Here is a 12,066-nt window from a genome sequence, read left to right as displayed (position 1 = left end):
ATCATGGAAGCGCGTCATCTTATTAAACTCTTTATTTTCCTTGTTTGGCCTGCCGTAAAACACTGAAAATTATACTCAGACTCTTCCTGACTCTTTTCTCATAGTTATGATGTAGGAAGTCAAATTATGACTTAGAAAATCAAAACTATGACTTTCTATCTCACAATTATTACTTTGAATATCTTAATTATGGCTTAAAAAGTTGAAGTCATGATTTTTTTTATCTCAAAATTGACCCAGTCCCATAATTAATACTTTCTACCTCAAAATTATGACTTTTTATCTCATAATTATGATTTAGAAAGTCAAAATTATGACTTAAAAAATCAAAACTATGACTTTCTAACTCAGTTATTACTTTAAACATAACAATAGTATGGAAAGATGACTTTTTATCTCAAAATTGACTTTGTATTTTGCAATTTTGACTTTGAATCTCATATTTATTACTTTTTATTTCATAACTAGGACTTTGTAAGTTGAAATGTTGACTTCCTGTTGGGTTTTTGGTTTTTCCTTCATTGTGGAAATGGGCTTCCACAGAAATTAAAACAATAAAGCAAAAATGGATGGATAAAGCTGACCGTGACATGTTCTACACGTGACAAAGCGTTACGAAAGTGAGCTGAATTTATTTTCTAGAAAAGGCTTTCGGTACAGTTTGTTTTAGTCTTTTTGCAGCAGACTTACCCAATATGACCTGTAAAAATGTCCCTTTGTTTAATAAAGGGCTGAACTGAATCAAATTGAACAAATGAAATCTCCCCTCTATCATTCATGTTTCATTCCAGATTAATAATAGATCATCCAAAACCACCAGAACTCTGACCCTGATCTTTCTAATTGCAGTGAAATCTTAAGAAGGAGAAGTTAATCCACCGTCTCTCCAGGCTGCATGTGTGATCACGGACGATGCGACGCCTGTGTTTCTAGGTGTGCGGATCCGAACCCCTCAGACTGCACTGCTCTGATTACTCGGCCTCTCCCATCGATCCGGACGTCTCTATTCATATTTGATATGCCTTGAGGTGCAGGGTGATGTGGTGGAGGGAGGCATTAAAGAAGAAAACCCCTCCGTCTACGCCCTCGGAGGAAATCTGGTCAGCCTAATGGCTTGTTTAAGGAGTTTGTCTTGAAACGGGTTTTCTCTGAGATTTCACTGGAGGATCTCCATCCTCAGAGGGAGAAAGCAGAAACGGTCATAACAACAGTGGTTAGGCAGAGTAATGAGAGGAGGTAAACGTCTCAGCAGCTCTTCCTGCCTTTCGTCGACACATCATGGTTCAGTTATTTAAAGCGTGTGTTGTCAGCCGGTGGCTTGATCCGCCCTCGGAGCGCTAAAAGCACTAAACGACAAACCTGGAAACTCCCCTTCAGAACTTCCTGGAGTCCATCTGCCGTGTTTGTCCTTTTTTACACCTGAGACTCAACGCTGAGCGCTCTGTCTTCTCCAGAGCTGATCGATGATGATGATGTGAGCAGCAGCATGCTCCGAGCTCCAGCAAACCCCGACACTGACTTCTTCCCATCCTCCTCCGGTCGGCTCTACTCAGCTGCTGAAATATTCAGTATTTTCGCAGGCCTGAATCTTGTACGATTTAGTGGGGAGGAAGTGAGGCGTTAAAAAAAGAAATCCTTGTGAGTCACTGATTTCAATCAATGTCGAGGAAGGAAGACGTCGCCTCTCTCTTTGGTTTCTCTCTGCTTCATACAGTCCGAGGTGTTTGTCCACCAGTATGAATGTTAGATTAATAACAAACGACTAACTCACCATGCATTAGATTATTTCAGTTTCCCGGGTGGAAAAACGACTCATGTCTAAATACGAGACCTGGAAGCAAAAATTTGAGTTTGTCGCTGATTTTCTCTCAACCTAACAGGCTCAAAATCCTGCTTACATGCTGACATAAATAATGCTGACATAATTTTTTACCACTCTTTCTGTCTGAAAGCTGATTTTTAAAGCTGATTTTGTGGCCGTTCTGGAAGCTTTACGCTGCCCCACTTCATCCACATTTAAGGAGTGTTTGTTTGTTTGTGTCAAAGTTTCAGATGTCTAGTCAGCATTTTCAGGTCAAGTCGAAGAATTTGGGCATAGTCTTCATTATTTCATCAACTTTTTGCATGGAAACACTGATTCAAAGGAGTCCCTCACCATGATACAGCCACCACCATGCTTAACAGTTGGAAGAATGTAGGGGTAAACGTCTCAGCTTGACTCCTCTAGATGTTCTTCTTGTCGTTGAGGTCAAACAGTTCCATTTTGTGTCATCTGACTATAAAACTTTTACCCAAAAGTTCACCCCACCTGCCTGTGTTTCTGTTTGGTGATGTAAAAACTCACTTTACTGCGTTCCAGCATCTTCCAGTCAACGATCAGGTCAGTTGGTTTTTTTCTTGCTTCTTGGGTTGCTCCTTTCCCTTTGACCTTAGGGTGACCGTTCTGATCAGACTGTTGAAACTTTGACAGTTTCCTCACAGAATGACGATCCCAAATACACCAGAATGGTTCAGGTTTACCATCAAAGCTTCAGATTAGCACTGCCGATCGGTGTCAGTCAGCCATGCAGGATGTTACTACTTCGTACTAAGTGTTTTAGCTCCAACAGACACATCATGGCAATCGTTCTGTTTGTTTTGCTGTCTAATCTTTCAATTGTGCCAGATTAAATCTGGCGTGTGCTTTGTGGAAACAATCCCACTGCCGCCAAGCCTCCCCACCCCCAGAAAGAAAGAAAGAAAAAAACCCAGCTGTGAGGGTAAGAGGTATTTGGTTAACGGTCAGATCTGCTCAGGCTGTTGAAGGTGCAAACACAAGGCTGCAGTGGTCAAAACAAACAGGAGCCTCTGGGCTTCAACCCCAATCACAGCACTGAGACGCTTTCATCACACGGCTCATCAGATCGCACTTCTGCTTTTCAGCTGGACTTCAGTAATTTATGGTCATAATAAATCTGGACCTTTAAATATCTGCTGGTGTTGTATCAACCTTCCAGACCTCTCAGATCTTCTGGTTCTGGTTCTGCTCTGCATCCCCAGAACCAATCATGGAGAAGCAGCATTCAGCTTCTAAGCTCCACAAATCTGGAACAAACTTCCAGAAAACTGCAGAACAGCTGAAACACTGAGATCCTTCAAATCAAAACTAAAAACCCCTGCTGGTTAGAGCTGATTTGACCAATAATAAATGGAACATTGACCAACAATATGTCATGTGTAATGATCATTTTAACAAAATGTGTTTATGAGGATTTGTTTTGATGATGTACTGCTGTAAATGTGCTGCACAAATAAACTGATTGATTCAGTTAACAGAAGTCCAGTAACATGTGACTGAAGCAGACAGGACATGTGATCAGATTGATTGGATTATTTATTTCGTACATGATTTATGCCTTGTCAATTTAATTTATAGCGATAATAATCCTCAAATAGAATTTCATTTATGTTTATTTTAACAATAAAATCAGCATTTATTCTGACAGAACAATAGAGCAGATCCCTGCAGTTGGCAGAGAGAGAGAGAGAAAGAGAGAGAGAGAGAGAGTGTTTTGCCATCATCTCTGCCAGATGAAAACAACACGTCCAGTCTTTGCAGAAAGCAGATTTTTATCAGGTGCGTTTATTGTCCGTTTAACAGAGTTATTTAAATCATGCTTTATCTGAACACATCTGCCATTTTTCTCTATCACTTTTCCTCCACAGCTCACAGCTTATCTCTGGCTTTAAAAAAGAAATTAAAGGTGAGGAGATGAGGGGGGCTGGGGCGGTGTATTTAAAAAGAAGGATGCTGTCATTAGTGTTGCTCATGTTTTTTCTCCGCACCTATAAATAATACAAATTATAATAAGAAAAATAAAATACAAAAAACAGTCGATGGGATTCAAATTATCTTGAATTTTCAGTTCATTAAAATTGGAAGAAAGTGTGTCTTGAGAAAAGGGAGGGGAAAAAATAGTTGTTTTCCTCCTCCGGTGGCTCCAGCTCCGTCTCCTTCCCTTCGGAGTGAAGGCCGAACCGCGGCTCCGTCTTCTGTCTCACTTCAGTCCGTGCTGCGTCTCTTTGTGCCTCCTCAGGTCCACCTTCCTCTGGAAGCCTTTCCCGCACAGGTCGCAGCCAAACGGTTTGTATCCGGTGTGTTTCCTGCTGTGCGTGATCAGGTTGGAGCTCTGGCTGAACGCTTTCCCGCAAACCTGGCACTTGTGCGGCTTCTCGCCTGGCGGGAGAGAGAGGCAAAATCTGTTTATTTATTTATTTATTTATTTATTTAAAATCAAGCCGGGTAGGTGCGTCTGTGAATTTAATTATTTCGTATTTTTGCCAGGGGTTGGAATGCTGGGAGGCTCCGACTGTGTCGGGATTGCGGAACAAAATTTAAATATGTAAGCAATAGTTTTAACAAATTACAAGTTGCGAGGAAAAAAATAAGTAAGTAAATAAATAAACTGGAATAATTAAACCTCCTACTGACCGACCTCAGCGGGTTGGACAGTCTATTGGCGCTAACCGGGCGTTTGGACGTACTTTGGTGAAACTCACCTGTGTGGATGAATGTGTGTTTCTTCATGTCGGACTTCTGGTGGAACCTCTTCCCGCAGTACTGACACGGATAGGGCCGCGTGTCCGAGTGGATGAGCAGATGCGTGGATAGCGTGGAGGAGCGCTTAAAGCTTTTGCCGCAAATTTTGCAGTCGAAGCTTCTCTCCTGAAAGGTGCGCAAGAAAAACAAAGAGATTGATTTGTTTTGTTTTTTTTTCCTTCAGTGCGTGCATCCACCCTGACTGAAGAAGAGAAGACGCTGCAGGATGTGGTTTCACCCGGGTTTTACCTGAGAGTGCACGGCTTTGTGCTGCTCCAGGCTCACGGCGTGGCCGAACGTTTTGCCGCAAATGTCGCACGCAAAAGGCCTCGTGCCGCTATGCGATCTGCGGACGTGGACCTCCAGACCGTGTGGGGTGGAGAACACCTGATCAACAAAGATGAAGATGAAGAAGGCAGCAAAAGAGACGATCATGATTTACTCTTTAACACGAGCCTCACCTTCCCGCACTTGACACACTTGTATGCCCCGTTCAGAATGAGGCTGGAGCAGAGCAGATCGGGCCGGGCCTTCCCGTCGGCCGCCTTCCCGTGCAGGCCCGCTTCAGGGAACAGCAGCGCGGCAGCGTGCCTCCGGTAGTCTCCGTAAGGCTCCTCCGCCAGGGCCCGCTCTGCAAACACGGCCGGGTGGCAGCTCCGGTCCGCGTAGAGCGCCATCACCGCCGGGCTGGTGTCCACCTCCAGGCCGGGATGGAGGCTCCGCTGCGCCACGGGCCGCTGCACCTCCAGCTCCGGCCCCGGCCCCGGGTAGCTGCTCCAGGCGTACGGCCGGAAAGGGACGGTGAAGGACTGGGTTTCACCCACCAGGGGAGAAAGCGATTTTTCGGAGTCAACTGGAGGATGACAGAGGAAGTTTTACTGAAACCAGTGGGGTAACTGTACGGGAGCCCAGTAGGGCCTCAGAGGGCTACACTGATAGAACCCCTCTGGACATGAACTTTATGCTTTATAGTCAATCAGTAAAACTTATTATTATGCGTTAACGTCGATAAGCCTACACACGATGTTTTATCGGATAAAAAACATCATATGGTGATTTTTGACATGAAAAATAAAATGAATACTTTTTTTAAGTTTCGCCGTTGACAGCAGACGTGTTCGATCTTACGGTGTGTTTTAAGTGTCCGCAGAATCCTTTCACTTGTTTTCTTTTGGAACAATAATGAGCTAAATGTATGTGTGTACTTGTCAAGATTTTAGGATCAGGGAGATTAAGGAACCTTCTGAACACTGACGGGCCTTATGGGGCCCAAAGAAATGTGGTAGACCCCCTTGTTTTAGGGTTGGGTTAAGGCATGAATAATGTTTTGGTTAGAGACAGACTGGTTAAGATTACAGGAACATGTTAGCCACAAAAATGAATGCAACTCAATACAAAGTTTTAATATGGGTAGCAATATAAACGTGTGTGTGTGTGTGTGTGTGTGTGTGTGTGTGTGTGTGTGTGTGTGTGTGTGTGTGTGTGTTGTGTGTTGGGGTTGTGTCTGTACCAGGCGACATGGATGGGGATGGAGGCCGCCAGAAGTCCTCATAGTCTGCGGAGCGAGCGCACAAACTGTCGGCGCAGCTCAGCGGAGACCTGGGGGAGAAGTCCGCAGCTTCGCCCGGGTGGGAGGCCGGAGAGAAGCCGTAGCTGTCCGCCGAAAGGTCGGCGTCCTCCTCCGGGAGCTTATCGGTATCTGAGGCGGGTGGCGAAGCGAAGCTTTTACCCAGTGAAGATCATTTTTAGCTTAAAGCTGAAGCTTCAGATTACAATCTGGAAAAATATCCTTTATAACCAGGAGGGTTCAACAGCACTTTTAACAAGAATTAGTTTATCAATGAAACACTTTCTTCTTTCAATAACATTCACTAAAATCGATTAAATCATGTTTTTCTTACATTTTAAAAAATATTTTCTGAATGTTTTATTTTTTTTTATTCAGAATGTCAAAGCCGTTTATGAAACAACTCAAATCCAATTAAAGGGACATTTATATTTATAATGAACCAAATCCCTGGTAATATCCACACAATCCTTTACGCAGAACCTGATTTTAAAGCAAACAGTCCAATTTGACTGTAGCCTACATTTTGATCCAATAATCTGTAGTTTTCATTCAAATCTTACCTGAACAGATGTGCGCCAGTATCGTGTCCAGCCTGCTGTAATCATCCTCCAAAGTTCGCGGTTGGTGGTAGCTGTGCGCCTTCTTACTCTTCACCAGGAAGGAGCGGGGCATCTTTAGTGTATGTGTGTTGTGCGGTGTGTGTGTGTGTGTGTGTGTGTGTGTGCAGGGGCTGATGGGGAGGTAGAAGAGAGAGCGATGGTTAATGACGAGGAACCAGCTGCTGAGCAGAAGGAGGAGACCCGGCGGCTGGCGTCCTGTTTACAGATTTGATCTGAGCCACTGACATCCCGAGCGTTTTAAGAGATTTCCACATGACAACGGAGCATGCGCGCAGGCGTCAGTCCCGTCCGCCAGGTGTCACCGAGGCTGACCGCTGAGCGGCGGCAGGTAGACAGCAGAGGGCCGCAGCTGGGGCCCCGCGCTCTTGCCACGTCTCTTCGCTCCTTTTTCCACTCACCTCAGGGTTTTTACTGAGAGTTTCACCTCTGTCCCGCATTCGTGACGGTAAACAGTCCCGAATGAGCAGAAGATGACGATGACTAGATTTAAAAGTTAGAACTTGTTTTTTTTTTTTTTTTTTTTTTTTTTTTCAGGTTCATCCGAGTCGCCGCCGAGTCCTCATGGATCAGTCCATCAGAGCCGGAGGAGCGATGACGCTCTTCATCAGCCTCTCACTTACTCAATCAGAGAAGCAGGAGAGAGGTGGAGGCAGGGGCCAGAGGAAACGTGGAGGCGCACCCTGCGGTGCAGAGCTTCAATTAGAACATAAAGAGGTGGGGGGAAAAGAAATCTAATTTTCCCTCCATGATAACTCATGTAAATTACACAGTGTGCTATACGATTTGTCGGAGTTTATCGGAGTGTGAAGAGCGCCATAGTGTCGCTCTGCTGATCAGCTGTCTGTTTTATGACGCAGTTTCATGTTGCACAGCGGGTGTTTGCGCCGGACACAGATCATGACGCACAGATTAGCAAATCAGGGGTGAGCCAGACTGCCAGGCCCGGGGCTGCTGGAGGTGATGGTGAAGAAGAAACGTTCTGCTTTAAGGCGGATCACACGGATTAAATCACAGTAAATAAGAAAATTAAAAAAAAAAAAAATTAAAAATAACAATATAAAGAAAGAGAGAAAGAAAACAGGATTTCTCTCTTGCATCCCGTCAATCTGATTTCGTTTGCGGTGATCGACTTATCAACAAAACGAAGGACAGGAAATCAAACCGCGCCGATTAGAGCAGCTGCCGCTGCAGGGCCCCGCTGGCAGGGGCCGATAGGAGGAAAGCACAAACTTGTGCAAGTGAAGGTGCCAAAATAGAGACAGGACAGCTAATCATCTCTGCATGGAACACCAAATCAAACATTTCTAAACAGATTATCAAGGTCTGCGCCGCTTCTTGGGTAGATGGCGCTCCGTTCTGCGCCCGATCATCATCGTTTTCCGCACAAACAGAATAAAGAAGCGCAGAGTTTTGAACAGCCTGTGCTGCGTTTCCATCCCATCCAAAACAAACTGAAAAACTACATGATTTTTTATGCGTTTTCACAAATACGATATTTTATTAATAATTTTCAGAGACTCTATGTCAGCATAACCACTTCATATTTTAAACATGTCAAGTGAAATTGTGAAACAATACAATTCTGTTTAATCTATTTTCACTGATTTTTTAGAAAACATGTCTGCTGTTATTGCACATCTGTTTTTCTCCATTGGTATTGTTAAATAAGTTGATTTTTTTAATGTTCCATACAGTTGCACATTATGGACATTTGAAAAAAGTCATCCTACTCACAACCTTTGGATCATGATGTTTCTATTTCTAATACTTGAACAGAATTTTCAGAATTTTTCAGTTATAAAGCTCTAATAAAATATAACTTATTTTATTACTCTTATTGTTACCTTTGCTTTTATATATGCGTTTTGTTGTTTTTTTTAACTCTTTTGGAACGTTTTTATGTGAACCTATTTATCTGATGCTGCTGTTGCACCTGAATTTCTCCTCTGAGACACAAAGGTCATTACTGCTCTATTCTAAACCCGGTGGTAACTTCAGCCTATAGTTTTTTTTTTATTTAATTAATTAATTTATTTATTTTTTTACAGTTCGTACTTCTGGAAGGAAACAATGCTGGAGCAAAATGTTTTTTTCTGACGCTTGTGCCACCCTCTGATGGAATAACGCCCCGAGTCGGGGCCATATTTGCCCATATGAATCTCCCCAACGTTATTTCCTCTTTCAGTCCTGGGGTTTTTGCTAAAACTTGTTCTTGCTCGATTTACTTTCATCACGTGACCGTCTAACGGGATGGAGGGTCTCCCCTGCCTCCAAAACCAAAACAAATCTAATGCAATAAAATCCACATAAACACGCTGGTATGCATACGACAATTATTCTAAGTAGCGCGAATTTCCAGAAGAATTTGCCTCCCCTGCTAAACAATTATGTCCGTTGTGATTTATGTCCAGTTTCAAATATTTTCATCATTCTTAAATTTCAAGCCCCTTAAATGTGAAAAATCACCAAATGATTCATTCCCTCCCACACTGCACAGTCTGCGATTTTAATGCGTTTTAGTAAACGTCAAGACAAGAATCAACCGCAAGAAAAGAAAAAAAAAACGCATTCAGGAGACAGATTTCTCTTTCATTTTTCAGATCTTAATTAAAACGTGAATTTATGCAAAATTGAACATGTCATAAATTGGAATAGCGCTCAAAGCCTCCGCCGCTGCATGAACACGATTCAACCTCACGTTTCTCTTCATATTTTGAAATGATCAAACGATCCACCCTCCAAGGAAAATGAATCATCAAAAAGGATTTAGAAAAACGACATTAATAAACATACAGACCTGGGTTATGTCTCGGTGCCTGAGGAGAGAGCTGCTCTTAAAATGTGGTTTTGTGCATGAAAAAACGAGAAGCCGAGGCTCGGCTTTTGGAAACCGCGACAAATCACTTCCTGAAAGCGGAGAATCTTAGCGAGAATCTTGAGAGGAAAAGACGCTTTGAGTTTCAGAGAGAAAAAAAATGAATGTGTGATCAGTCAGCTGAAGATTTAAGTAAAAAAAAATCTACTAAAAAATCTACTGCAACCATTAAAACACACACGAGAGCAGTTTATGAAATTTTTATTATGAAATCATTCCTTTCTCTCACCAGTACAACAATCTCAGAGTGCTTCATAGTGTTGCCATGTGTTCTTACACTGCAAAGTGCCACGATGTGTTCCTCTCCCGGTAAAAATCAACCAATCAACGGGAGATTCTGGTGAAGCAGACCTAATGTTGGGATCCGATCGGCCTCCTGGATGTGAAGGCTGAAGTTCGTGTCTGGTTCCCAAATCCAGCTGCTGACTTTGGGCGGGCCTGGCAGCCCAAAGCCTCCGGTCTGCAGGTCTCACTTCGTCTCCCCCGTTTCTGTGCAAACGTGTTACATCACCACATGCCAGATTTGACTCAAACGCAGATGCGCCTGGTGCAGTCAGCCATGCTGTCAGGAGGAATACTCTGACCCGGCTCCCTTCTCAGAACGTAACGATGCGTGATGACTGAATCACCCTCTGACAAGAATCCATCTTCCTTTTCCTCAAATCATATACATACTATATATATATATATATATATATATATATATATATATATATATATATATATATATATATTTAGTCCCTTCTTTATTATTCATACAACATATCTAAACATCAGATATGCAATATTAAACATGGTTTTCAAGTTCAAAATGAATAAGGAAAAAAAATCCAAAAACATTTACATATGTACATTTGGTTTGCTGAGGACCTGGTGCAGCCAGCACTGACCCTTGATTGGGTCAGTGCTGGCTGATAGAAGCAGCTTTGATACCAGGCTCTGACCAACACCATCCAAGCTATACACACACACACGCGCACACACACACACACACACACACACACACACAAGTAGTTCTGCCCCTGCGTGATGGAAATAAACTTTAAAGTAAGTCGTTTATAAAATCCTTTAAAAATATAAAAGCATGCTGGATGAAGTGTGGAGTTTGGGATAAATGTTCTATTGCACAGTCTGCCTGTGTGTTGTACGTACAGGAGGGCAGCCCCTGGTCCCCGGCCCTCAGCCCCCCCTACCCTCCACCTTGTAGAGTTTGATTCTGTTTGAATCTCTGCTGAGGTTCAGATTGACCCCGGCTTTGTAAGTGGTGCCCAGGAACAAAAAAACAAAACAAAAAAAAACAAAAAACAGTGGCATGATTCATAAGATATGAAATGACGGATTTGCTTTTTGAAATTCAGAACTCTGGATCCAGGCCCTGCGCTCACACTGTGGTGGATTTGCTCTGAGGCACGGAGAGCCGCAGGGCGTCGCCGTCCTCCTCGTCACTGTCTGTGTCCTCCAGCTTGGCCCGCAGCCTGATGCGCCCGCCGCTCCTCGGCTGGAGGCTCTGCAGGTCGGGGTCCTTGGCACCATCGTCGTCGGAGGACTGGTAGGACTCGCCGACCCCTATGTAGTGATTGACGATGTGGATGCCATCAAAGGTGGGCTGGCTGACCAAGCCCTTCTGTCCTTTCAAGCAGCAAATCTGGTAGAAGATCAACAGACAAACGTTAATGGGTTTAGAGACGTCAAGGACTGGATCAACATACACATAGAAGCAGAAATACTGAGACATGGTGACCTTCAACAACTTGATGGATGAAACACTTAAAGGGACAGTATTATTTATTTTACAGTGCTATTTTATAGCACAATTAAGTAACTGTTCATTTTAGTTGTTCTAAAAATGCTATATACATCAAATATGGCTTAAAAGAAAATGTACTTTTTAATGGAAATTGGGCCTCTGTCTCTTTAAAAAACTCCTGCTCTTTCTGAAACTCCGCCTTCAGGAAGTCATCACAACATGGCTCCTCTATTAACCATTTAAAATGTTTTTACCAGCAGTGAGAAGAAGCTCCTATAATGAGCTCAGCAGTTCCACCAGGTGTTTGCTAATTGCTGCTGGCTAGTCTGAAGGAGCTGAGTGGGGAAGGTGCTTCATCCTCAAAGGTGGAGCTAGGTTCATCCAGGTGTTTTGCACAGCTGAATGGTTGCCATGGAGATTAAAGGATTTCAAATGTGTATGAAAGAAAGCAACACTCCAGGTATGATTTTGATGAGGGAATAACAAAGTAAATCTCAAAAAAAGATATTCTGCATTTTACATAATACTGCCCCTTAAAAAAGAAAGAAAAATGATAACCTGAATCAGTTCTGTATCCATGCCAACAGAACCGATTCAGACTGAGTTCAGATCTGACTTTACAGGGAATCAGTACAGTGTGGGTCAGATGCTCACATTCACTCTTTTGGATGAATG

The 12,066-nt window shown here is 43.2% G+C and overlaps 2 protein-coding genes across 5 annotated transcripts in view; both read right to left on the bottom strand.

The window, feature by feature from the left end:
• Positions 1-3,601: 3,601 nt before the first annotated feature.
• On the bottom strand, positions 3,602-8,535 carry gfi1ab (growth factor independent 1A transcription repressor b). Its single transcript, XM_015057540.1, has 6 exons — positions 6,710-8,535; positions 6,090-6,278; positions 5,041-5,432; positions 4,829-4,966; positions 4,540-4,705; positions 3,602-4,216 (listed from the first exon to the last, which is right to left on the bottom strand). The coding sequence occupies exons 1-6, from the start codon at positions 6,819-6,821 to the stop codon at positions 4,038-4,040; spliced, it is 1,176 nt and encodes a 391-aa protein (XP_014913026.1). The 5' UTR covers positions 6,822-8,535; the 3' UTR covers positions 3,602-4,037.
• Positions 8,536-10,393: 1,858 nt separating this feature from the next.
• evi5b (ecotropic viral integration site 5b) overlaps positions 10,394-12,066 on the bottom strand; it is a 55,593-nt gene continuing 53,920 nt past the window's right edge. For 3 of the 4 annotated variants that reach the window (XM_015057535.1, XM_015057537.1, XM_015057536.1), the window contains one exon: positions 10,394-11,289. In XM_015057535.1, the coding sequence (XP_014913021.1) occupies positions 11,026-11,289 (264 nt within the window). In that variant the 3' untranslated portion in view covers positions 10,394-11,025. The remainder of the gene's footprint in view (positions 11,290-12,066) is intronic. The other variant, XM_015057538.1, reaches the window with a different exon arrangement.

The sequence above is a fragment of the Poecilia latipinna genome, unplaced genomic scaffold (genome assembly GCF_001443285.1).
Source record: "Poecilia latipinna isolate Pla-1442-1.1 unplaced genomic scaffold, P_latipinna-1.0 Scaffold1470, whole genome shotgun sequence".
In the NCBI taxonomy this organism is placed as follows: Eukaryota; Metazoa; Chordata; class Actinopteri; order Cyprinodontiformes; family Poeciliidae; genus Poecilia; species Poecilia latipinna.
This window is presented reverse-complemented; position numbering and strand designations above follow the sequence as displayed.

What these genes read in the sequence shown, in the direction of transcription:
- gfi1ab (XM_015057540.1), bottom strand. Translation starts at nt 6,821, where the DNA reads ATGCCCCGCTCCTTCCTGGTGAAGAGTAAGAAGGCGCACAGCTACCAC. An exon ending in ACTGGCGCACATCTGTTCAG is followed by an intron (nt 6,279 to 6,709) that starts GTAAGATTTGAA and finishes CACCCGCCTCAG; the next exon opens with ATACCGATAAGCTCCCGGAG. An exon ending in ACACACATTCATCCACACAG is followed by an intron (nt 4,217 to 4,539) that starts GTGAGTTTCACC and finishes CTCTCCCGCCAG; the next exon opens with GCGAGAAGCCGCACAAGTGC.